Genomic DNA, 25,557 nt, shown 5'->3' with positions numbered 1-25,557 from the left:
AAGCTTGCATTGTTAATACATTATCAATAGGAAATAATTACATTAACATTAGTCCAAAAGTTTGTGTAATATATAACAAGAAATTAGGCCATGTTCATTTCACATTTTGCGATTCAGACTAGGAATTAAACCAGCCTTGGAAATAATTGCATGTGAGCCCCATATTTGATGGTGCCATTTTGAGCATACTGCACACATCAGGGTCTGGCTCCAATATTTTTATTTAGAATAGGGTCAAATCCTCCATTATAAAGTATATTCACCTTTCCCTTTCCATTATCACCCTATATTTCAACACAATCACCCCCTCTATCTTCATGCTCCCTAACATAACTTTTCATCATCTCTATACCCATCCTCTATTTCCTCATCATTCTCATACCCTTCCCTTTGCATGCAATATTCATACAATATTCAACAATAATTTTCATTATTTCATACAATTTAACACAGGAGCATATATATAGAACACAGTGCCACATTTGTTCCAAACAGCTTGTTTCTGCCCCAAACAGTTTGCCAATCCAGTTTTTGCAACAAAACAGCCTGTCTGTGCAATTTGTAGCCTTCAAACAGCATGCGTGTGCCATGTTTGCCCCAAACAGCATGCATGTGCCATGTTTGCCCCCAAACAGCTTGTCTGTGCTATCTTTTCAGTGCCCCCAGATTATCAGACTTTTTTCTATAATTTAACTTAATACACTATATTCCCCACAATCTTACTGCAGCGGCTGATGTAACAAATACAGCGTTTACAAAGTTATCTTTAAATTCATTACAGAAACATGTCAAGGTAAATGTGTTGGCATTCTCTTTTTATTTAAAACAAATTATAACATTACTATCATTTACATCTAGCTGCACAGTTAGTGTACTAACACTATAGCTAGTCATAAAAAAAGCCTGCAGCACCCATGTATGTAGTAAGCAGACTAATTAGGAATATATTTCTGCAGCTACCATAAAATCATATAGAGGGGCTGTGATAATCAAGACCATACTGATGAGGAAGTTCTAACTACACTGTTACACCTATCCACCAAAGTATTTTCGTGTGATAGAGTAACCAAATAACCATATTAAAAGAACATAATAATTATTGGTGCTAATGTGTGAAAGCCTAGACCCAAAAAAGGTGCTACTGCTGAACTCAATCCAAAAATAAGACAAACCCCAAAAATCTGAATATTAATTTAGGAAAAAAAGAAAAGGCCTGAACATAAGACTACCTTATAGGAAAAAAGTTTTACTAGTAAATATTAATTCACATTAAAATATTTTTCAAATTAAAAACTATGATTGAGAAAAATGCATTTTTTTGTTTTTTTATTTCCTTTTATGCCACTCTGCCCCCCAGATGTACCGTATACCCCTTATATGCCACTCTGCCTCCCAGATATGTCTTATACCCCTATATGCCACTTTGCCTCCCTGATATGTCACTCTGTCCCCCACGTAAGCATTATAACCCAATATGTCACTCTGCCTCCCTGATATGCCACTCTGCCCCCAGATATGCCTTATATCCCCTGTATGCCACTCTGCCCCCCCAGACTTACCAATGCATCCCAGACTTATCCCCCGCGCTTCAGACTCCCTGGTGTCTCTTGGGGGCAGCCGGTGAATGGCTGCGTGACTGAGCACCGGAGGATCATATGACGCCGGCGCACCGTCATAGAAGCCCCAGCGGAAGTGCCGGCAGCAGCAGAGGTTGTCTCCACGCATCTCACATATGTACACCGGCTGTCAGAGAGGAGGATCTAGGACGGAGGGTGGTCTGGATCTTAGTCTAATATCCAGACCTCTATTTGAGGTCTGATTATAAGATGACCTCAAATATAAGACGAGGTCTGAAAATAAACTTGTTTTATATTCAAGCAAATACGGTAATGTTCAGCAACAGTTATAGTTTAACCCATATTTATATGTCCACACCAATCCCTTAAGAATTACCCCAATGTTGTATTATTTAAGACTTCTGTTTTAGGGGTTTTGTGGGTAATAAAGGTATTTGTTTTTATTATTTTGCATTGTTCCTAGATGGTGATCCCCCTTGAGGATCCCTCTTATATCTTGTGGACAATAGTATTGTCATATTTACGGGCTCCCTAACATTTTTATTTCCATATAATTTTAAAGCCTTTATGTTATGCAGGACCCTGGGGTAGTACAGGTATCTGGGCCCACGTAGCAGAGATGGTATAGCAGACTCACAAGACAAAGCCAAATACAAGTGCAAGGTCGGGGCAGGCGGTACAGAAGCAAAGTCGAGGATATCCGAGGTCGGGGGCAGGCGACACAGTATCAAGGTCAAAAGGCAAGCCTAGGTTCGGTATACGGTAGACACAGATATAGCACAAGGAACTGGAAACACAAACACCCAGAACAAACAACAGTAATACTCTATTGAACGGGCACTACAGTAATGGAACTAAGAGTTTAAATAGGAACAAGGGCAGGAAAATGGAATAGAGAATTAAGTCATCCAGGCTATGCAAGAGAACAGCGTCGTTGTGCATGTCATTCTACTGATGTACCGTGTGCGCGAGAGCTGCGACTCATAGGGTTGCGAGCGCTGCGGATGAGCAGGGGCAAAAAGACGCAGGACCTGGCGGATGTGGTAGGTGCAACACTTTATTGATAATGTGACCTGTACGCAAGGCTCTGTAGTCCTACATTGCTGATCATAATGTGTGCAATCAGAGATTCCAGCAGGGCCTGGGCTGATCCTCCTGGATCTGTCCTGCTGGGTCCCATTAGTGGGTGTCAGCATTCACGCCAGCCAGAAGAAAATGCATGATAACATGACTGGGCATGTACATAGTAACAATGTACCAGCATTGGTTTTGCTGAATTCCATTGAATGTGGAAAGTGCAGGCTGTCTTTAGATCTTACTGCAGCTCCAAAAAAGACTGGGTTTACAGATATGTGGCCCTTCGGTGCCCTCTTGTGTACAAAGCAAGATCCATGATTTGGTGATTTGGAACACCAATTGCAAGCCAGGCCTCTTCCAACATAAGTGGCTGAATTCTCTTTTGGCTTATTGGGCATAAATTCCCCCCACACATACACACACTGACATTTTGTGGAAACCCTTCCCAAAATAGTGGAGATAATTCCATATTAATGGAATATCAATGGTTTTGGAATGGGATGTCCAGCAAGCCAGTGTCCGCATACTTTTGGCCATATAGTGTATCTGACAAAGAAAAAAATATTTGAATTCCCATCTTTCTGTATATCAAAGAAACTATGCTTTGTGTCTGACTCCCCTTTCACTGCACAACTGCCAGTGGTCCTGAATTTGTCAGGTGTCCCTGGGATGTCACAGCTAAAAACCTTGCTTAAACACAGATGACCTTATTATATATTTACCTCCTGAAAAGCTATTAAGAATCACTGTTAGCAACATTGATTAAATGATTAATTGTGTGAATGGTTTAGATATCCAATAGTGGTATTAATAATGCCCCTAACAGAGTAGATGGAACACCATCCTTCCTGTAGTCCACAGGTTCGAAAATGTGCTCTTTATAAACCCATTTACAACTCAAGTTAAACAAGAGCCATTCCCTGACACTTCTCTTTGAATTGTTTTACCCCCTATTTTTTTACCATAGATAAACCTAAGGATTTATTTAAAGCAGGTGATCTGATTGACAAGCATACTCACTTAGAAAAACAGTAATCACACATACATTTTCATGTAAAAAAAGTCAATGTATTTCCTGGTAATTTCATGCAAGACAGATATTACATCACAGAGATCACATCAAGGGAGTAACAATGATTCAGTTTCATTTCTTGATCCTGTAGAGACATCTATTGCCTTTTTGGAATATTGCACTAGTTAATAATGAACCACTACCACCTAAAACATACGGTACTTTAAAAGGAAAAATAAAATATTATTCAACATATAATTTAATTTATATATTTTTGGGGCTAAACACCCTCTTATAAACTAAACATATTTTTAATAATTTTGTGTTGGTAGGCAACAAATAATGTGTGTGTGGATATATATCTATATATATATACACACACACACATACACAGTATAGTTAGATATATCTCATATATATGGAGGACGAGAGCGTCCTGGAAAAAAGGTTTGGAGCTCATTTCTTCCATTTATGTAGAAAACTGCAGTCCTGTTGTCCATGCAGAAGGCTACTGATGAAGGAGGGGACTCTGTATCAATCTTGGAAGTGCGTAACCAGTGCTGGCAGTTCAAGGAGACTGATGTGGAAAACTAAAGTTGGTTCTGACCAGACATCTTTTACGTTCTCTTACACTCTCATTTATTCTCTTTGCTGCACAGCTTCGCTTCTTCTCTTGTTCTTCTGTCTTCGTCTGGGGCACCATGTGTCTTGTTAGGTTGGGCCAAAGCTCCGTGGACACAGCCTCCCGCTGAATTTCTGTAAAAGGGCAGTGCTTCCGGATTTGGTGGAACGGGGGGCTCCACCCTTTTTTTGGAAGTTGACAGAGAGGCCAGAATAGTGCACATAGATTCACGGAGAAAGGGAGGTGCAGAAATGCTGCTCTTTCTCAGTGAATCTATCTTCATTATTCCTCCTAGTAAACTTTGACAAAAGGGCGGAGCTTCTGGGCACATCCTCAATTACGGAGCTCTTTGCCTCAATTTTGTTTGTTTCGTTGGAGGTCCCTCCTCATTTAAAGATATTCATACGAATTGCTGGAATTGGCAAATTTTGGTAAAATTTTAATTCTTACGAATCTGAATGCACAAGTGTAGTAACTGTCCACTAGAAGATCCAGTCTTTCCAGCAGAATCATAATAACCTTAGGAGGAGGATAAAGTAGAATGGAGTGGAAAACGTCCTGAAGGTCAATCTTGACCATCCACGACCCCTGAGGTAAAATAATTGGGAGATCCTGAAGGCCCTCAATTTAAATTGGTTTGAAAGAGTTGAAGCTTGAAGACAGGACAAACTGAACCGTCAGATTTTAAGATGGGGAAAATGTGACTTAACCAACCTTTCTTTGTGCGGTTTGGGGAGGGGATATCACCAAACTGCCGTCGTTTTGCCCTAACTTGAACTCAAGGCAATAACAACACTTCTGGTGAAGTTCTCTCCCAGATCCTCCAATAGGGGGAGATGATGTTACCAAAAGCGCCGCCATTTTGCCCTAACTTGAACTCAGGGCAATATGTAATGTACTCCTTTCCCAGAAAAATTGTCCAAATCGTTTTTGGCCTCTCTGGTACATTCATTTGTGAGATCTTAGAACCAAGTCATCCTCTTTGACCAGGGGAGACCGAAAAGATAATTTAAAGAAGACATAGACCTCCTATTTAGGGTCTAACTCTCATCTCATTGGACAAAGCCTTTGAGGGTGACTAATACTGAGCAAGCTAACTCTGATTATCTACCTGTGGCATCTTTTGCCTGTATTCCCTAAAGAATAAGAGTTAAAGGTACTTTTGGACTCCCAGTCAACAAAGCAAAGCCAAGGTTTTTTCTTTACACTAACACCGTGAGTAGTGCACAGGTTGCCAGAGCAGGTGCTACCAGACAATCCAAGAAAGCATTCCAAATGCGCACGATGTGGACAAAACTTTCTCCACAGTAGTCCCTGGGAGGCTTTCCATCTCCCACAAGCTGTTTCTAGGTATATACAGCTCATCTGGGTCCCTCGGAAAGAGGATCCCCAAGTGTTAAAATGTGCCAGGGACATGCATGTTTTATGTCTGGGAGAAGCTGACCTGTTAACCACAAGGTCTACAATTTATTTAGATTTATCATAAAACCCAAGGCATCCTCAAAGGCTGTCAAGAATTTTAGAACAAAATGAGAAAGGGAACGCCACTGCCTCATGCCCCTGCAGAAAACAAAAAAAAAAGGGAACTTAAGTTTATTTGTAGTGACTTCATTCTCACTGGGCCTCCCAACTCTCATTGGGGTGAGGAAGTGCTGGGCGCATCTTAAGCTATAGGAGAGTGTGGAGTGTTGTTGATATAAATGACATGAGATATTTTCATGTTAGAGACTTTGGCAGATTAATGAGTCTTAGGTTGTTTCTGTGACTCCTGTTTTCTCTTTTATTTTGTCTTCTAGGAAGCGTAGTTAATTGTTTAACAGGTCTATTGCTTCTTGGAGAGTTTCTATCTGTGTTTCTTATGCTTATATCTGGTGTTCCACCTCATCCAGTCTGTCATTGGTAGATTTGGCATCTTGTCTCGTTGCTTTTATTGCAAAATTAATTTCTCCCAGGTTGCTCTCCAGGATATAAGATAAACGGTCTACCATGGTCTCTGGGCCTGTAGTAGTGAAGGGGCAGAGGAGACCGAACCTGTATCCTCCATCTCACCTTCTAGTGTCTGTAGTCTGTTCTTCTGACTAGTCTGCAGTTTCCCAGACATCATGGGAGTCTTGTCTAGGAATTGCTCCATACAGCACTCCATGTCTTCTTCGAATGGAAGCAGTATGGGAAAAAATAGGGAAGGAAAGGAGAAGGGAGGTGGTAGGAGGAGGAAGGGGCCCTCTGGGTGGATGTGTACTGGGGTAATAAGTCCCTAGGGTCCAATGGACATACAGAGCCTTCAATGACATTGTTAATTAGCCATTTAGCATTCCCCATGAGTCAGCCCCACCCCGTTGAGAAACTCCAAAGGCATCTAAACACAAGAGTAGCAGAAACCCCCCAACTCCTCCCCTCCCCAAACATGCTTATGGCTTGGCTCTAGTCAGGTTATCAGTGTCTAGTACGAAAAACCGTCAGCCCTTTCCTAGATGGGGGGCACAGTCTCTCAGATCACGTATTTCTATAATCTATACTGTCCCAAGATGCAGAAAGTCTCTTTGACATGCAGATGGAGGTGTATTTATTGTCACTTGTAGACTGGTAGCAGATGTTCCAGGCTATTGTCTGATGCTCTGCAGTTACGGATAGCAAGAAACCAAGTAGCCAGGCCAGGATCATCATGGTGACATCACTGAGCTCCCAGTAAATAGTATTTTTCTTTTTCATTTTTTTGCAAGTGCGGTATACATTCTCCTGTGTCCTAGAAACTGTAGAATGAAATCAGGACAACAGGATTGTGGTCCCAGATATTGCATTGATCTACCTTTGTGCTGGAAAGCGGGACAGAAGTACACCTTGGCACCAAAGCGGGGCTGTCCCGCGCAAAGCGGGACAGTTTGGAGCAGTGTTCCCTCTAAGCTGTGTGCTTGTGCGCGCGCACACATAGCTTTTTAAGAGAGTGCACACGTCCAAAAATTGTGCGCACAACAGTTTTTCCCCAAAAAAGAAAAAAAAATAATTTTTTTAAAACTTTATGTGGCGTGGATATTGTGCGCACAAAATTTTTGCTTTGTGAAAATTATTGCACAAGAGAAATTTTCTGCGCACACCAACTAAGAAAAATTAGAGGGAACATTGGTTGGGAGGCATGCATCCTAAGGGGTCCTAACATGTCAAAATGCTGAAGAGGAACACTTTTTAATAGGATTTTGTAGCCTATTATACCTATGTACCTAACTAAGGAGTTTGGCTTTATAAATGTAATATGTCCCAAAGAGGGACACCATGGCGGGATATGAGGAGGAAAGTGTGATATAGGGATTTGGGTCACAAAAGAAGGACCCATAGGAGGTAAAGATAACAGGTGCAACTGCTACACATTAAGGGAGACGCTTGTCCCTTCTAAAGTGATAATGTAAATTAAAACACTCCTCGAATCCCACCCCTAAAACAAAAGTTAAATGTTAGCGAATTCTATATAATAAAAAAATAACTAACACTACAGTAGCGCAAGGTGCATTCCAGCAATTGGGCGTACTCCAAGCAAGGCAGAGCAGAAAAAGCGCGACACAGGTATGACTGGCGTCTTGGCGGAAGTGAGGTAAGGTCGGCCTCAGAACCTGGCGGAAGTGGCGCGGACACAGCCGGAAGTGGCGAGTGAGCTGTTTCGTTCAAAGGATGGACGAGGAGAGCTTAGAAGCCCGTATTAGTGAGTATTGAGTAGGGATGAGTTGCACGTGTTTGACGTTGTAGTGAGGTAGCCTGCATGTTGCGTGTTATAGCCAAAGTGACAGGCAAGGCCGCTACTTCCGTATGATACCAGTGACGTAAAATGGCTCTCTGTCTCCCACCGGCACTCGTGACGTGTTTTCTAAGTTTCTCTGTGTTGCAGCTATCTACCATGACTTCAGTATATGACGTTACCGTTCATATTAAAATACTTTTGGCCATTGGTTTTGTCCTGGTGACACTGCAGTACGTGTGATTATTCTGTGATATGGTGTTAGGTCCCTTTGCTTCTCCGTGTAGCGCCGCTCAGATGTGTCACTCCTAAGCATTAAATGGGTTTGACGCACAGGTTCTGCCAGTTGCACTGCTGTTCTACTTGTATTGTCCCTATTGCATGGTCATCCACCGGTGTTAGTTTGTTGGCAAGTCTATGCACCATCATGTGACTGTGTTCCTGTTTTCATTCTTCTTATGCAGACCGGGCCACAAACCCTCTAAACAAGGAACAAGACTGGGAAGATGTTCAGGCTTTCTGTGATCAGTTGAATCGAGAGCTTGAAGGGTGAGGATTTTTGTACCAATGGTCAAAGTATATCGATCATCCTATATCCCTGTGACTAACTAGCATTGAGAATGGTGGTAGTTTCTAAAAGCTTTTGGAGTTATGAATGAACCTGTTTTAGATGCCTTATGTCAGTTTTCTACACTGATACTGTTTGTTTCAATATTGTTAGTTTTTCTACCTTTCAAGTGTGGCTATTCTATATCATGTCTAAGCTGTGTGTGCGTGACTGCATATGTCTGAATAAACATGATATTTTATGGAAAAATCCCCTTTAAGTGTAAACACCCATAAAAAAAAAAAAAAACCTATACAGCTATGATGTCATGAAAGCTATTTTTTTTATAGGATACGGCAGTACTATTTATTAAAGCATGGCGTGAATACAATTTTTTTAATGTGATGTATGAATGATCTCATCCTTTCCAAAGCTGGAATCGTGCTTATTTGACATCTCTTTTAGAACTAAATTCCAAATACTCTTTATACCTTTTCTTGCCTGTTAGATATTACCCCTGAACCAACCTACGTGCCAGGAATATGTAAACATGAATCGGGTCAATGCAGAGTTACAGGAACCTCTGCATTGTACTGTACTATTTATTAAAGCATGGCGTGAATACAATTTTTTTAATGTGATGTATGAATGATCTCATCCTTTCCAAAGCTGGAATCGTGCTTATTTGACATCTCTTTTAGAACTAAATTCCAAATACTCTTTATACCTTTTCTTGCCTGTTAGATATTACCCCTGAACCAACCTACGTGCCAGGAATATGTAAACATGAATCGGGTCAATGCAGAGTTACAGGAACCTCTGACATGAGGCTAACAAAAGCACTAAACTCCAGTGCACGCCAGTCCTATTTTCATGTTAAATGCAAATTTTACTGCATTTAAGTCAATGCAGGTATCATTGTTATGGGTGTTTATACATTTAAAACTTCTGTCTCATTTAACAACTTCCTTAGCTGCCTCTTCTTAAAGCACACTTCTTGCGCTTACTTAGTAAGACTCCGATTCTAGTTGATAAGTGCTGAATTCCCGTTGAAATCATTGACTGAAGTGGAAGTCGGTAAGTAGAGGCGAAAACCTAGAGAAAAAACTAGCAAGGGACAAGTAATTGTTCCAAATCATAAGAGTCGTGTTGGAAGGAACAGAAAGCACTGAATAGTTTTTGTTAACTTTGACTAAGACTTTTGCCACCATTTCCAATGTTGTCTGGAACTTTTACCAGGTCCTGAAAAATATATGTAAGGCAACATAGAATCTGTTACAGTTATCAGTTTCATATTACCGTATTGGCCCGAATATAGGCCGCACTTTTTTCCCCCACTTTAAGTCTTTAAAGTGGGGGTGCGGCCTATATTCGGGGTCTAGCGCCCGACGCCCGGGACATGCAGCGCCGGGCAGGCAGCGGGGTTAGGATACAGATCCCCCGCAGCGGTGCAGGGGACCTGCATCCTACTCCCCGATACGCTCAGACAGCCTCCCCTGCCGGCACTTTCCACGGGGGGGGGGGTACCGGCACGGGAGGTTGTCTAAGCGCATCGCACGGACGTTCACCGGTAACGGCGATTTTAACCCCCCCGGCTTACCAGGGCAGACTCCCGGGTGTCTTGCAGGGCCGGCGGAAGCTATCTACGCAATACGCGTATACAACTTCCGGTGCCGGAACTTCCGCTGAGTGCCGGCACCGGGAGTTGTATACACGATGTGCATAGATGTCCCCCTCCGTCCCCGTAAGACACCCGGGAGTCTGCTCCGGTAAGTCGGGGGGGGGGGCAGAGGAGGACAGTGGTAGCATATCTTGGGGGGGGGCAGAGTGGCAGCATATCTCGGGGGGGGGCAGAGTGGCAGCATATCTCGGGGGGGGCAGAGTGGCAGCATATCTCGGGGGGGGCAGAGTGGCAGCATATCTCGTGGGGGGACAGAGTGGCAGCATGTCTCGTGGGGGGACAGAGTGGCAGCATATCTCGGGGGGGGCAGAGTGGCAGCATATCTCGGGGGGGGGGAGAGGACAGAGTGACAGCATGTTTTTTGGTGCTTTTTTTCTTTAAAAAAGCACCAAACTTTTAGGGTGCGGCCTATATACGGGGGCGGCCTATATCCGAGCCAATACGGTATTTTGCTTTATACAGTTTAGCTAATTTGAATAAAACATCTAGGGCACAAAACTATACTCATATTTCACGATTTCTTACAGAATATAAAATACATTAAAGTAGAGCAGCAACAACTAAAAATAAATCGATAATGAAAATTGTTGCGAACAAACTTCATTATTGATTAGTTGAATTGATTTTTATCGATTATAAAATGGGGGGGGGTTAGCGCAAATAATCTGAAAAATGCCCCTCATTTTATTATCCTTTTCATTCAGTGTGACTCACAGCAGTTACTACTTACAGTCTCTCCCTGCAGTCACTCTGGCTCCGCCCCTTTTTTCTCCCAGTCCCTCTCTGCAGTCACACTGATGATTGGCCCGCCCATTTCCTATAGCATCCACATGGCCCAGCAATTCATCTAACTATAGAATAGAATTAATATTTGGGTTGCTGAAAGTTAGGGGATGTGGGGGTTAATTTAGGGGCAGTTATGATTAATGGGGTGTTTAGGGTTAATTTAGGGGCAGTTATCATTAATGGGGTGTTTAGGGTTAATTTAGGGGCAATTATGGTTGATGGGGTGTTTAGGGTTAATGGGTTCTTCAGGGTTAACTTAGGGGCAGTTATGGTTGATGGGGTCGTTAGGGTTAATTTAGGGGCAGTTATGGTTGATGGGGTCTTTAGGATTAATTTAATGCTGAGGACTGAGGGTTAATTTAATTAATTTAATAAGGTTAATTTAATGTGCAGTTAGAGGTAATGGGGGGGTAAACTAAGGGGAATCTAAATCCTGTGGCAGTGAAGATTCGCCCATTATGTACTTTTATGCATGGATTCTTCCCTGGTTTCTACCGTCTTCATGTTCTGTGTATTTTAAAAACTGCTATATTTATGTAATGGTTCACATAAAGCTTTTTCCTTTGTTTAACTTTACCACTTTACTGAGTGTGAAAACTCAAGCCCTGATGAAGCGAAGCTGTGAGTAGCGGATATCTCTTGAGATCTGTAGAAACATTGTGCATGTATGTGTCAAATCATGTGGTCTTTTTATGAATTCACAAACCCAGGAGACGATTTCCACGGAGCTCCAGATGGAGAAAAGTCCATAGCTACTATAATGATCTTTTTTTCTGACTTCCAGGCCCCAGCTTGCAACCAGGCTTTTAGCCCACAAGATACAATCTCCACAGGAATGGGAGGCCATGCAAGCTTTGACGGTAAGAAGTCAAATAAGTCGTCTTCTAATTATTTTAACGTGACTGATTCCTGTAATTTAGTCTATGTATGATGGCAAGACTATTAGTTGGGACTAGGGTTTCACAATTTTATATATTTCATTTTTTTTTATTATATAGGTTTTATTTTTGAAATTATGCAAATACAACATTTGCATAATCTAGCACTGCATGTAAAGCTAGGCTTGATTAGACTAGTAAAATGTCTTATCATTCATAACAATCAAAGGTAGAACGTTTATATTTCCTAAAATGGTTGATGGCTATTCACCGCACCATGTTTTTACGTTGTTTTGATAATTTTTATGCCCATATTTCTCACTTCCTGTATTATTATATGATAGGTCCTAGAGGCATGCATGAAAAACTGTGGCAAGCGTTTTCACAGCGAGGTTGGAAAATTCCGGTTTCTGAATGAGCTGATAAAAGTCGTTTCTCCAAAGGTGAGATTTGAAGCTTGTTATGAAGTCTGGAATGCTGTGGCAAACACACCTTACTCGCTTTCTGCATTTTAAGTTTAACACATATAGTGTATTTTACAGATAAAAATACGCTAGATGTGTGTTAGAAAGCCACCCAATTCCCGTGTCAGCATTATACCAGGATCATATTTAATGCATTTCCTGTGCTGAATTTTGCTGTTTTGCGCCATTAAAGATCCCCAAATGTATGTGCTGATTGTCAAGTGGAGTAGCTTTTAATAAGCAATAGTCTTTCTATTGGTATTTGTCATGTGAAATGGAGAAATTTCATTGAAGTGGGCTTTTCAACACAGTTTATCCAGCAACTCAAGTGTGTTAAGAGTCCCCTTTCTAGCAAGTCTTTTTAGATAATTTGAGAGAATTTTAACTTTACTCAGCAGAGATGATTGTAGCAATATTTTTGTTGTAACGTTGCTTTTAGAGCTGAAACAACGAATCGATAAAATCGATAATAATCGATAACGGAAATCATCGATAACGATTTCCGTTATCGATTAATCGAGTGATCAATTCGTTGTTGGAGCACTCGGCTCCTTTTACTTACCTCCGCGAGCGTTCCCCGCTTCTGCTACACGCTCTGCAGTCTCCGCCTTCTTTTAGCTACGTGACGGATGTGACGCGTTCCGGAGGTAAGTATTCTTCATGTCTATGTGCACGGATCGCACAGAGCGAATCGCTCTGTGCGAATGGAGCCACTCGCACAGAGCGGTTCGCTCTGTGCGAGTGGCTCCACTCGCACAGAGCGGTTCGCTCTGTGCGAGTGGCTCCATTCGCACAGAGCGGTTCGCTCTGTGCGAGTGGCTCCATTCGCACAGAGCGGTTCGCTCTGTGCGAGTGGCTCCATTCGCACAGAGCGGTTCGCTCTGTGCGAGTGGCTCCATTCGCACAGAGCGGTTCGTGAGTGTGGGTGCAGGGCAGAGTGGGGGTGGGGGTGCAGGGCAGAGTGGGGGTGGGGGTGCAGGGCAGAGTGGGGGTGGGGGGTGCAGGGCAGGAGACTGGGTGCAGGGCAGAGTGGGGGTGGGGATGCAGGGTGTGAGTGTGGGTGCAGAGCAGAGTGGGAGACTGGGTGCAGGGCAGAGTGGGGGTGGGGATGCAGGGCAGGGTGTGAGTGTGGGTGCAGGGCAGAGTGGGTGCAGGGCAGAGTGTGAGTGTGGGGGCAGGGCAGAATGTGGGGGCAGGGCTGGGTGCAGGGCAGAGTTAGAGACTGGGTGCAGGGGCACAGTGCAAAGTGCTGGGTGCAAAGTGCCAGTGCTGGGTGCAAAGTGCCAGGGCTGGGTGCAAAGTGCTGGGTGCAAAGTGCCAGGGCTGGGTGCAAAGTGCAAAGTGCTGGTGCAAAGTGCTGAATGCTGGGTGCAAAGTGCTGGATGCAAAGTGCCAGGGCTGGGGCAAAGTGCTGGGTGCAAAGTGCTGGGTGCAAAGTGCCAGGGCTGGGTGCAAAGTGCTGGGTGCAAAGTGCTGGGTGCAAAGTGCTGGGTGCAAAGTGCAAAGTGCTGGGGCAAAGTTTCTTGAACAGTAATAGTCCACCTCTTTTCAGAATGTTTGGGGTTATTTTGTTTCATAAATATTGTGTTTGGGTTCTTGTACTTTGAAAATATTGTTTTTTATTACATCATAACAAAATAAGAATGTTAATGTAAATTTTAAGTTGTTTTTTAACATCCAGTTCATTAAATTCTTTTAAATAAACGAAAAATTTGCATATTGTTTTTTTTTATCCGATTAATCGATTAATCGAAAAAATAATCGGCCGATTAATCGATTATTAAAATAATCGTTAGTTGCAGCCCTAGTTGCTTTCATTTTAAATTCCATTGCCCTGCTTCTTTGTGACCATTGACTGTCTGCCAAAACCTACTGCAGTGCAGAAGAATTATTGCATATAGGAATGGGTTGGTGACATCGTAGAACAAACATAATCATCGATCTATATTTTCAACTGATCTTTATACATTTGTATAGTATGTGGATATCAAAAGTGATGCTTATTATTAGGAAGTATTTGTTCCTACATCAGTTATTCTATATGTTAAATGTGTGAGCATTTTTTCCTGTGCATACACCTTAAGTGATGCACTAGTTTTCTTCAGCAGAATGAGATCACTTCTCTACATTTTGGCTAAGATCAAGATCAACTTTTATGACATTGCATTCTAAATATATATACATCAATATGTAGTCCCCCCCCTTTCCAGTATTACTACCCCAGCGCACAAAGCAAGGTCAATAAAAGACATGGTTAAAAGAGTTTGATGTAGAAGAACTTGACTGACCTGCACGGAGTCCTGACCTCAACCCCATGAAACACCCCAGCCTTCTCTTCCACCACCAGTGCCTGACTCAACAAATGCTCTACTGGATGAATGGGCACAATTTCCCACAGAAACACTCCAAAATGTTGTGGATAACGATCATTTGGAATGGGTATTTGAGCTTGGTTTTTTTCTATAGTATCTAGGCACTCGTTCTCCAGAAAAGGTAAAGCTGAAGATTCTGGAACTGTTGTACAGCTGGACCCTAGGACTTCCAGATGAAGTAAAGATATCGGAGGCATATCAGATGCTAAAGAAACAAGGTGAGTGTGGATATGATTTGGTATATTTTTGGCAAGAGTTTTTGCTTGTATTTCACTTGTACACTATTGTACAATATTCTTTTATTTACATGGAACTTTCTCTTCACAGGTATATTGAAAGAAGATCCCAAGCTACCAACTGATGCAATGATCCCCCCTCCCCCTCCTAGACCTAAGAATGCCATATTTGATGATGATGATAAGTCTAAGGTAAAGTGAGTGCAAAATATTTCTTCTGGAGTAGTACAGCTCAGTGCTTCTTATCACGCTTTTAATTTACACTCAAATACCTTTCATCTCTGTGGGATGTTAGTATGTATAGACTTGTGTTTGCTCAGTGAGTGAATTTTCCTAATTGCCCTTGGAACTTTTAACACATGAAAACAAATTTATACAAGCCTTAGTCCTACCAAAATATCCCATGTTTCTTTTAAATCCTGTTTGCAAATAAGATGGGGCAGTTTGTATGCAAAATTATACATATTTTAGGCCTGTTAACATAACATATTTGTACTATTTGCACATAGTTGCCTTAAACATGTTGTTCGGTTTTACGTTAGAGATTTTTGTTTGACTTTTAAACTGTCATGTAATGCAAAATAAAATATCAATTAACTAAACCTATTGTGTTTGCACAGAATCGTATTTAGTCTCATATGTAATTCACAGATCAAAGTGCTTATAAGCCATGCGCTGCATATCTATTCATTCATAAACTTGACAAACTCTCTCTGACAGATGTTAGCCCGACTACTGAAAAGTTCCCACCCAGAAGATCTGCGAGCTGCTAATAAATTGATTAAGGAAATGGTCCAAGAGGTAAGGCATTTCCAAGGTTGAAACAACCAACGTGTAACCATCTTAAAGACGTTTCACAAAAGTGCATTAAGATGTGCTTTTTGCTTAAAATTTCTGCTCATTGACATGAGTGTTTGTAATACTTATATTAACCCATTGAATGCATGCCAGTGTACATTCCCAAACCATACAAAAAAAATAGGTTAATGCTACAAGGAAAATTATTTCTTGTGATTGTGTGTCATGGGTATTGTGTATTCTATAAGGAATCAGTATAGCCTGTTTCTGAAAATCCAAATCTTGTAGTTTAGAATGTAATTAACCTGCTATAGCCCACTTAAAGTGTATAACACCTAAAATGCCTTAAGCCAGTAATATTTCTCACGATTTCCAAAGCATTACAATCATACCCAGAGATCACATTTTCTGGATTTTCCTTCTCATGCTGTCTGTGTCTTAACATTTCTTTCTCTTGCTGTTTCCACATCCCTGTTAGGATCAGAAACGTATGGAAAAAATCTCTAAAAGAGTTAACGCTATCGAGGAAGTGAACAACAATGTGAAGCTACTGAGTGACATGCTGAGCACGTATAAATCAGGGCAAACATCGGAGGGGAGCGAGGACTTAATGAAGGTATCTGTGTTCAGTAGGGACCGATCAGCTAGTGTCGTGAATTAGGGTACATTGATTATCACTGGTATCTGATTTACATAGTGTTTATTTTTAATGAATTATAAAGGATGGGTTGGAGCTATATTGCCCTATTGTTCTTCGTTTAGAATTTAATCAATCTCAATTTACCCATAGGAGCTGTATCAGCGTTGTGAAAAAATGAGGCCCACACTATTCCGTCTGGCCAGTGACACAGAAGACAACGATGAGGCCTTGGGTAAGATGAATGACTCCTATAAACCAAACAAACATGGGCAGGTTCCAGCGATATGCTCATATGGGCTATTAGCTTGAATAGGTATTGTCGTTTTTTCACAAAAGCATGCAAGTTATCCTATTCTGCCAGTCCCTTCAGATAAAGCGCTCCTATTCTACCAGTGCCTATTTGAGACATGCATATAGTTTTCTTCTCGGTAGCATACTTTTAACACCAGACTTTTCTTTCTTGCATCTAGCGGAAATCTTGCAAGCTAATGACAGTTTGACACAGGTGATCAATACGTACAGGGAGCTGGTGAAAGGAGAGGAGATCAATGGTGATACTGCATCCAACAGCATGCCAGGTTAGACGGAGCACTATTCTCCACAGACAGAGTATTGTATTATTCTAAGTTATTAAAATGCCTTGTAAACTCATCTTGTCAATGTCTGGAATGTCATTTTGTGTTCTCTCCTCTTTCCACTTAGCCAGCTCCTCTGCATTGCTGGATCTTTCAGGATTGGACATGGCCTTTGCTGGTGCTCCTTCATATCCTTCTGTTCCAGCCATGCCCTTGCAGCCTTCTTCTGGTCCCCCTTTACAGCATACCGCATCCACGTCCATATCATTACTTGATGATGAGCTCATGTCCCTTGGTAACAAATGTTTTCAGTCTCTGTTTACATTGTCTAACTGACCAGCTCCTGTTTGAGTGTTTTAAACTACAAGCCACTCTGCCAAGTACTTCTTTAGAACATCATTCATTTTAAAAGTTCTATTTAAATAAAAGGTAGTACTTATAGCAGCACTATTAAGAGCAAAATAATACTCATACTTATTTCAAAAGGTACATTTTTAAAACTGTTGCTTTAAATTTGAAAGACATGCAAGATGGGCGAAGTGGTTCTTATCTACTGTAAAATTCTGTTTCTAGGTAAATTTAACAGAAACTGCATTGCAGTAAGCATTTATTTTGTCTCCCCCAGGTTTAAATGATCCTGCTCCCTCCACACAACCTTTAGAGTCATCCACATGGACTATTTTCCAGGTAACCCGAGTTCAGTCCACGTTTTCTTGCGGATTAGCAGTGATAAATAGTAGCTTCTTTATGCCTTGGCTTAACTTTCCATACAAACGGTTAGCATCATTTATATGCGATAAGCGTCCACAAATTTAACATTAGAATTCAGTTATTTTGTCTATCAGTGTGTCAGAAAATACGAATAGACCTTGATGAGGCTTAAAGGGGTTGATGCGTATTTCTAGCAGCCATAGCATACATGTATCCATTGATTTCTGTACAAAGGCTTAATGAAGGACAGCAATAAGTCTATACTTGCAGATCAAGTTGTTTTAATATGTAGAATTTGAGGTGTTATTTACATGAAGTGTGATATACAAAATACGCTGTTCAGTTCTTACATAAAATGTTGTAGGTGCGTATCTGTCCATTTGTTGAATTTTCTGCATTACTAAATTTCCCAATGGTGCTGATGGTATACAAGAAGCAAGGCAGACCAACATGGACATAATTTAACAGTTAAAAAAAGACCATGCTGGCATAATCTCAAGTATACTACTATACTGTGACTGATTTTGTAGCCTTTTATACTTGAAACTGACTAATACTGAATGTGTGAAAGAAATCTGAAGATGTTCTATTTTTCAAGGGCTTCTCATGAAACACATTTTTACAAATAGTCTGATATAACATAAGGTTTTAAAGGTTGTGTCTCAGTAGTTGCTGTTAAACTTAATGATGTGTGTGCACATAAATGACATACACAGATATGAACCAACATTATCACTTCCAGTCTTCAGAAAGTACGAATCCTGCTTTAAATGAAAAAGGAGCTTCCTCGCTTCCACAACAGTGCCCACAGGGTAGTAAAGCCCTGGAGGATTTAGATCTACTAGGAAAAACTCTTCTACAACAGTCCTTGCCGCCCAGTGGTCCCCAAGTACGATGGTGAGAGCACCTTGCACGTATCTTCTAATTTTCCCCTTTATGGTTAGTCTTTCTTATGCTTGCTTTATCAAATCAAAGGAAAGCAGAAACTGTCTCGTGTACATGGGTGAATGTTTTAGAAACATTTGTCTATATTACACTTTGTATAATACTGTTTGAGTATACTTGAAAAGTGTGTATTTTAACCCCTCCCGTACCGATGACGTACCTGGTACTTCCCGGTTGGGTGTCGCCCACAGACCGGGACGTACCAGGTATCCCAGCGATCCGTAACAGCCACTCCCCCTCAAAAATATTTAAATAATACTGCGGTCTTCAAGGGAAGACGCAGTACGCGAACGCCGGTACGGAAGGGGTTAAATGTGTCCCTCAATAGAATGTATTGGGCTTCTATGTGTACAAATGTCATGTAGTTTATGTGTTAAAATAAAAATGTGAAGAATGTTGTCATCTAAATGATCCTCTTGCTCACAGAGCAATTTGAACAGAAAATCAAAAATTCTATTGTCTTGAGTAGTAACGTAAATTACTAGTAGATTTTTTCTAACATTGTATTTACCATTGGCTACTTAATGCTGTGTGTCTAAATAGGGAAAAACCCCAGCATAAACCAACTCTGCGAGATCTTCAGTGTAAAACTGTTCCTGTCGCACAGCCTGCAGCTGTACTTGGGACCCTTCAGCCACTTGGTGGAGAGCAGCTTGCACATTCCCCTGTGAAGACAGAAATTTCTCTGGCAAATGTCCATGTGCCTCTGGATTCCATTAAACCCAGTATGTTTCAAAGATATGAGCTGAGCATGATTCTGTTTATCATATTTTGGGGCAAACTAACTGGTGGTGTAGAGCTTTACGTATTTCTCACACTAGGCCCTCCATTCCAGGCCTGCTTTAAATGATCAATGATTTCCTTTTATCCTTTTGCTTTCCCCAGGTAGTATACTCCCAGTAACCGTATATGATCAGCAGAGTTTTCGGGTACTTTTTCACTTTGCTCAGGATCCCCCTGCGGGGAGGCCGGACATCCTTGTGGTTGTGATTTCCATGTTAAGTACAGCCCCGCTCCCTGTCACTGGAATCAGCTTCCAGGCTGCTGTGCCTAAGGTAAGCAAAGCGTATCATATGGTTTTACTTGGAAGTTACTCTTCTCAACTTTAACTACCCAGCTATGCTCTCAGAAACATGTTTTTGCCAGTAACATGTCACATGATAAAACTCAGTTGAAGTGGCATTAAACACTTTTTTGAGCGTTAAGAAGAGTAAGTTGAGTAAACCTTACTTTTATTAAAAGTAGGGTTAGCAGAATTGTGCTTAAGAAAAAGAAGTTTACCTGCCAATGCTCACTTCCACCTGCTGTCTCCCCCCCCCCTTGGCCTTCAAAGCAGAAACCTTTCTCCGACTGTACTGGTGTTGAGCGTTCTTTTTGGACACTGCCGGCTCCTGTACGGTCAGAGGCTGGCTTCTGCAGTGAAGACAGGCAACAGGGGATGTGAGCATCAGTAGGAAAGTAAAATTGCTTTTGTTCCCCCTTCTAAACGAAGTAAACCATTCTGTAAACCTTACTTTTGTTGCAAGTAAGCCTTACTTAACTGTGTAATTCCAATTTCTCCTTTTTATTTGTAGATAGTAAACCTTTTCGGTGCATTGCCAGTCTCCTGTCACTAAATTGGATGTCTGGCAATCATTTGAATAGAATATCAATTACAGGATACTCTGTTATTAAAAACTTAAAACTTTGCTTTGCACTCCCTCTTCTTATGTGTCCTCTATTGTTGATTCTCTTTAAGACCATGAAGGTGAAGTTGCAACCAGCATCTGGGAATGAGCTCCCTCCATTCAATCCCATACTGCCTCCATCTGCGGTCACTCAGGTGCTGCTGCTGGCTAATCCCACCAAGGTAAAATTCAAAGAATAAGACATGTAAATATGCACAACAGCAATAAATACAAAGTACACACTTTTTGTCCTGTGTACTTTGAAACTAGGATTGCTTATTTGATGATGTGTGTATTTCTGACCCTTTAAAAAATCTTCATACAGTTATCAATTTACTTCCTTGTTTCATACCCATGTTTAAAAAAAAAAATGAAAGACTTGCTAATAGCTTATTGAATAGACTTCCTTTTGTATTTCCCCACCTCTTGTATTGTTAATGTGCCTTTTTCTACATACACCTGCATTTGTCTTGTTTGGCGCTTGTTTCATTACCCTGTCCTGTCTTTTCCCTGCTCATAGGAGAAGGTGCGTCTACGATACAAACTGACCTACACCCAGGGGGAGCAAGCCTTTGATGAGATGGGAGACATAGAAGACTTCCCACCAGTTGAGAAGTGGGGGAACCTCTAGAGCATGACCAAGAAAAACCGATGGCAAGCGGTGCAGAAACTTTACTGGCATAAAGTGACTGCGCCTCCTCACTTTACTTGGAAGATCCACTCCCATAGGTGGCGTCCAGCAAATGTAGTGCAGAAATGACTATGATGGGCACACCTTGAACTGCAGTAGATACATCATCATGAATTAATGTGGCTGCTCTTTAGTGAGATTCTTTTATGTTTATCCAGAACTGTCTTACTTTCTGCTGTTAATGGATACCCCTGGGGGTACATGAATTGCCACCAGGTACCAGAGTAATTGGTAGGTTACTCTAAGGAAAGAAAATCCACTTTTTAACAGTTGCCCCATACTTTTTATATGAGGCTTTTGCTCTACCCATCCTTTCTAGTTATATTTTGAAATGGTCTAGTACCTCCAGTGGGGCCTTTCCTGAAACCTGTCCTTTTACCTCAGAAGAAATACTCACCAAATATTGTCGGTAGTACAAAAAGCTTCCTCTTGCATAAGACTTAACTTGTTTTCACTTCCTGCTTGTTTTCTCCTTTCTTTCTCTGCACATAAACATGATTTCTCAGTCTCTATTGTGTGTCCTATTGTGATAGAAGTTCCTCTAATCATTTCATTATACTTTCTCCAAATTAATATTGGCACAGGCACATAACATTTTTACAGTGACTCTACTAAATACGAACTGGACAAATCTCACCTACTGTGATTCATAGTATATTTCTACATACAGATATATACAGGGTTGTTTTTATTTATTTTTATGTACTGCAACCAAAAAACAAATTACCACGTAACTATATTATTGTCGATAGTTTTCAAGCTAAAACCTGGACAGTGCTATAGCAGTCGACGGTAACATTGCATTTGTTTTTGGGATGGTTACTCTATATTAATACTTTGTCTCGGATGTTTCTCCACTTTTGGAAATACGGCTCTGCATATCAAAAAGTCTGTCTTGGTTACAAGATTAGTTTACAGAATAAGGTATTTAATAAAAGGTGTGTCAAAAATATTTCCACAAGCTTTGTTAAACTTCATGAATGAAGCCCTTCTTGTAGAAAACTTCATAGTAAAGTCACTCATCATTTAGTAAATAAACCCTAATGAATTATTAAATTATTTCCCCTTCAGACGGACAGTGGCAAGAGTTTCTATAACTTGTCATTGATTAGATGTACTGAGCCATGAAAATGTGTTAACGTCAGTCTTTGGCAGTATACTTTATACTGTGGGAGGGTCTGTTGTGTACACACTCATGTCTACATATACAGCAAAAGTCATGAAGTGGTAGACTAAAATCACCCAATATATTCATTCAGTTTGCCTCATGGGCAGTAGTGCTTCAATACCTGCCTCCCATTTGCAACTGCAATATAATATGTGAATTCACACAAAGCAGACTGTACTGTTTTCTGTATCCGTGCCACACATTCTGTTTTAATGAAGAGTATTCTGTACTATATGGTGATGCTTCCTGTGTTAAACTAGTTTTTTTTGGGGGGGGGTTGCACCTTAGACAACCTGCAGTCATTTTTTTGTAACATCTTTTCAATAAGATCTTTAAGCACTACTCTTCACGGCACACATTCTTTTCTAAAACAGGCTCTGCCGTGTGCTAAGCTCAGGCTTCCCCTACACACAAAACATATGTACAAAGACTAGTTAGCACAGGTCTAAGAGGGATTTGTGTGACTTAATCCAAGCTCAATGTATTGACCACATCTCCTTCTGAGTCACACACCTTTAGCATTCACGCTCCCACGCTAACATGAACCGCTTCTTTCAGCTGACTTAATGCTGCTTCTAGTTGAGGGTAGAGAAACGGTTGTGAGCTACAGCATATTTCACCATCAGTGGTTTGTCATATTTACAATAGTTAAATTGTAAATTGCATGTACTGTTTAGGTGTCAGATTACATAAAATGTTCTGAAACTTAAAATTCAAAGCTGCCGTGTTTCAGATGGGATAAGCATTCATCATGTTCAGCGCTAGGAGGCAAAGCAATAGATGCAAAAAGTTAAGGAATTTATTATGAGCATACTGTAGGCGAGAGCTATATTTGAAAACTAAAGCATTCTTTTAGGAAGATGGTACGTATTCCGTGTTCTCTAACTCCAGTTTGTTACAGTTTAATATATGTAACCCAAGCCGCTTTTTTCTTTCTATTTATCTCATATATTACAGAAGTACTAGTAACCCATTTGCTTGGAAAAAAAATAACTTGTGTGGCCATAGGTCCTTATCCCAAACATGCGTTTTATATGTGCATTATTGTCCGCCTAGAGCCAAGGAGCAAGTGTGCCACTCTTGAACGTTTCCATGACTTACATCAAAGGTAATATAGAGGTTGGTCAGAATTAAAATGAATCTAAAGAAAATGTCCTAAGAGTAACATAAGTCAATGTCTTCAATGTGGAAAGCCACTTATCATTCCTCATTTTAGAAATGAGACTATTTTACTATGAAAACAGGAAGTTGCACTACGCATACAATTTGCAGGTTTCTGCTGTGTTTCTAAACATATTTGCTGCTTAAATTATTTCGAGTTTCTCTTGCTTCAACCCCTTTGAAACTAATTGCTTGTTGGATTATAAAAGGCCACTTTGCCCAGCATAACTTTAGAAGCTTTTGTTGGAAGTAGTGGGGTTAGATAGAGTGGGTTTGCAATGTGTTTTCACAAAAAGCCATTAAAGCTGCAAGAATATGACCGATACATTGATAAGACCTCTTAACTGTGCTTCACTAGCTCCTGTTAAAATACCTACCTGTCCCTCCAGTGTGAAAAACAATACTTAATGCAGAACACTCATAACTGAATTTTGGTTATCAGTACTACTGATAAGTGTAAAGTCCCATTGGTTGCTATGATAATTGCTCCACTTTTTGCCACTAGGCACCAGAATTGCTTTATACACAAGTCCCCATTTATCAGAGTTTGACCTCATCTTGTCTCTGAACTTCAATTTCAGTCAGGTTTATTTTTCTGTGTTTATATATATATATATATATATATATCTCTATTTTGGTGTTTAAGGGGAGCCAGGTCCGGCAGCGAAATTCATTCTGTAATTTAATGAGAAATAAAAGCTTTATTTCAGAAGTCTGAAATGTTGTATGTGTGTAACTTAAATAAGCTCCTTATATAATGGTTATAAAGTGCTCCTGAATTTTAGGATATGCCAAGTTTGTTCACTAGGACATATTTACCCCTCCCCAGTGTTCCTGCCCTACTCAGGTAGGGACATGTTAGATTTTTTTCCAAGAAAGTTTATTTTATTTTTATTTTATAGATCCCTGGAAGGGGGAATTCTATCTTTTTGCACCAGTAAAGTACTTTGGGGGAAGCACAGGTGCTTACCTCATGGGTGTGAGGTCCAGGGGGGGGACCCAAGGTACAACTCAGAGTTACTGGGTCCTTGGTAGGTACCTTTTTGATTACCTTAAATTCCTTCAACCCTTGAGTGGGCTTAATGGGAGAGAGAGCAGGCAAATCTGTTGGCCTAGCTCAGCTTGGATCCTCCCCACACTCGCATCTCCACGAGCACTATGCAAACGCTTCCAGTTTGCTGGGAGGTGCTTCCAGTCACCGTTTTTGTTGAGGGCATGCTGGGAAAATACCAGTTACCGACAGTGCCTGGGATGCATTTGCCAGTCTAAGGACAAGTATGTATATCCTGTTCTGGCTGTATCCCTCTTGGGACTTGAACCTAGTCCTACAAGACCTGTCCGTTCTGCCCTTTGAGCCATTGGAGGAGGTTCCTCGTAAATTCCTCAGATTAAAAGTGATTTTACTTTTGGCTGTTCAGCTAGGAGGACGAGTGAGCTCCAGGGTCTCTCTCTATCTTGGACCCCTTTCATGAAATTTTGTGATGACAGGGTTATACTAAAGATCCCTCCTGAATCTATGCCCACAGTGGTGTCTGATTTTCATAGATCTCAGGAGGTCTTTTTGCCACTATTTGGTCCTGAGCCCAAGAATGAGATGCAAGAGAGGTTACATACATGGGATCTTTGTTGGCCGATAGATTAGGGAAGCAATGTCAAAAGCTTATATTGCAGCACGTAAGAATCCCTGGGTTGCTCTAAAGGCCCATTCTACCAGAGCCATCTCTTCTTTGTGGGCCGAAGCAGCCAGCGTATATCCAGACTGTATCCTGTAAAGCCTGGAAAAATATTCATACGTTTACCAGGCCCTACAGACTGAACCCGATTAGATCAAAAACCAAATTTGTAACACAGGTCCTTCAATCAGTTGTTTGATCATTCCCACCCAGTCTTGCTACCTCTGTCTGTGTGTCCTGCTGGGAATGGCAAGGAGAATCGAACAGATGTCTGAAACAGACTGACCCTCTTCTGCTCTTGGAAATGCAGAAGCTGCCATTAAATTATGAAGTTGCTCAAGGGTGGCCTGTAAGTCAGCATCCACTTTTTAACGTACAAGGCTGATTTTTCATTGGCTCTTACACTGGCAGAACATAGCTTCCTACTAGGGATAATGTTGCTTTACACATTCAAAAGGATGGGTGTTTGGAGGTAAATGTTGTCTTCTTAGGAACAGTAGATTCTACAGATAGCTCAGGCTTATCTGATGACATGCTACAAAACAGAAATAA

General features: G+C 41.1%; 1 protein-coding gene across 1 annotated transcript; it reads left to right on the top strand.

Annotated features, from left to right (window-relative positions):
- The first annotated feature begins 7,889 nt into the window (after window positions 1-7,889).
- Window positions 7,890-21,513, top strand: GGA1 (golgi associated, gamma adaptin ear containing, ARF binding protein 1). Its single transcript, XM_053469729.1, has 17 exons — window positions 7,890-7,979; window positions 8,477-8,561; window positions 11,811-11,886; window positions 12,249-12,347; window positions 14,835-14,958; window positions 15,068-15,168; window positions 15,697-15,777; window positions 16,253-16,390; window positions 16,565-16,646; window positions 16,885-16,992; window positions 17,117-17,284; window positions 17,615-17,676; window positions 18,443-18,597; window positions 19,189-19,370; window positions 19,531-19,700; window positions 20,384-20,494; window positions 20,833-21,513. Exons 1-17 carry the CDS (start codon window positions 7,949-7,951, stop codon window positions 20,941-20,943), a joined length of 1,884 nt encoding a protein of 627 aa, XP_053325704.1. The 5' UTR covers window positions 7,890-7,948; the 3' UTR covers window positions 20,944-21,513.
- The last annotated feature ends 4,044 nt before the right edge of the window (window positions 21,514-25,557 follow it).

Source organism: Spea bombifrons, chromosome 6, assembly GCF_027358695.1.
Source record: "Spea bombifrons isolate aSpeBom1 chromosome 6, aSpeBom1.2.pri, whole genome shotgun sequence".
Classification (NCBI taxonomy): Eukaryota; Metazoa; Chordata; class Amphibia; order Anura; family Pelobatidae; genus Spea; species Spea bombifrons.
This window is presented reverse-complemented; position numbering and strand designations above follow the sequence as displayed.

Bases quoted from the DNA above. Each gene is read 5' to 3' on its own strand.
- GGA1 (XM_053469729.1), top strand. From the start codon at position 7,949: ATGGACGAGGAGAGCTTAGAAGCCCGTATTA. The intron at 15,778-16,252 runs GTAAGGCATTTC...CATCCCTGTTAG, and splicing joins TTAAGGAAATGGTCCAAGAG to GATCAGAAACGTATGGAAAA. The intron at 19,701-20,383 runs GTAAGCAAAGCG...ATTCTCTTTAAG, and splicing joins TCCAGGCTGCTGTGCCTAAG to ACCATGAAGGTGAAGTTGCA.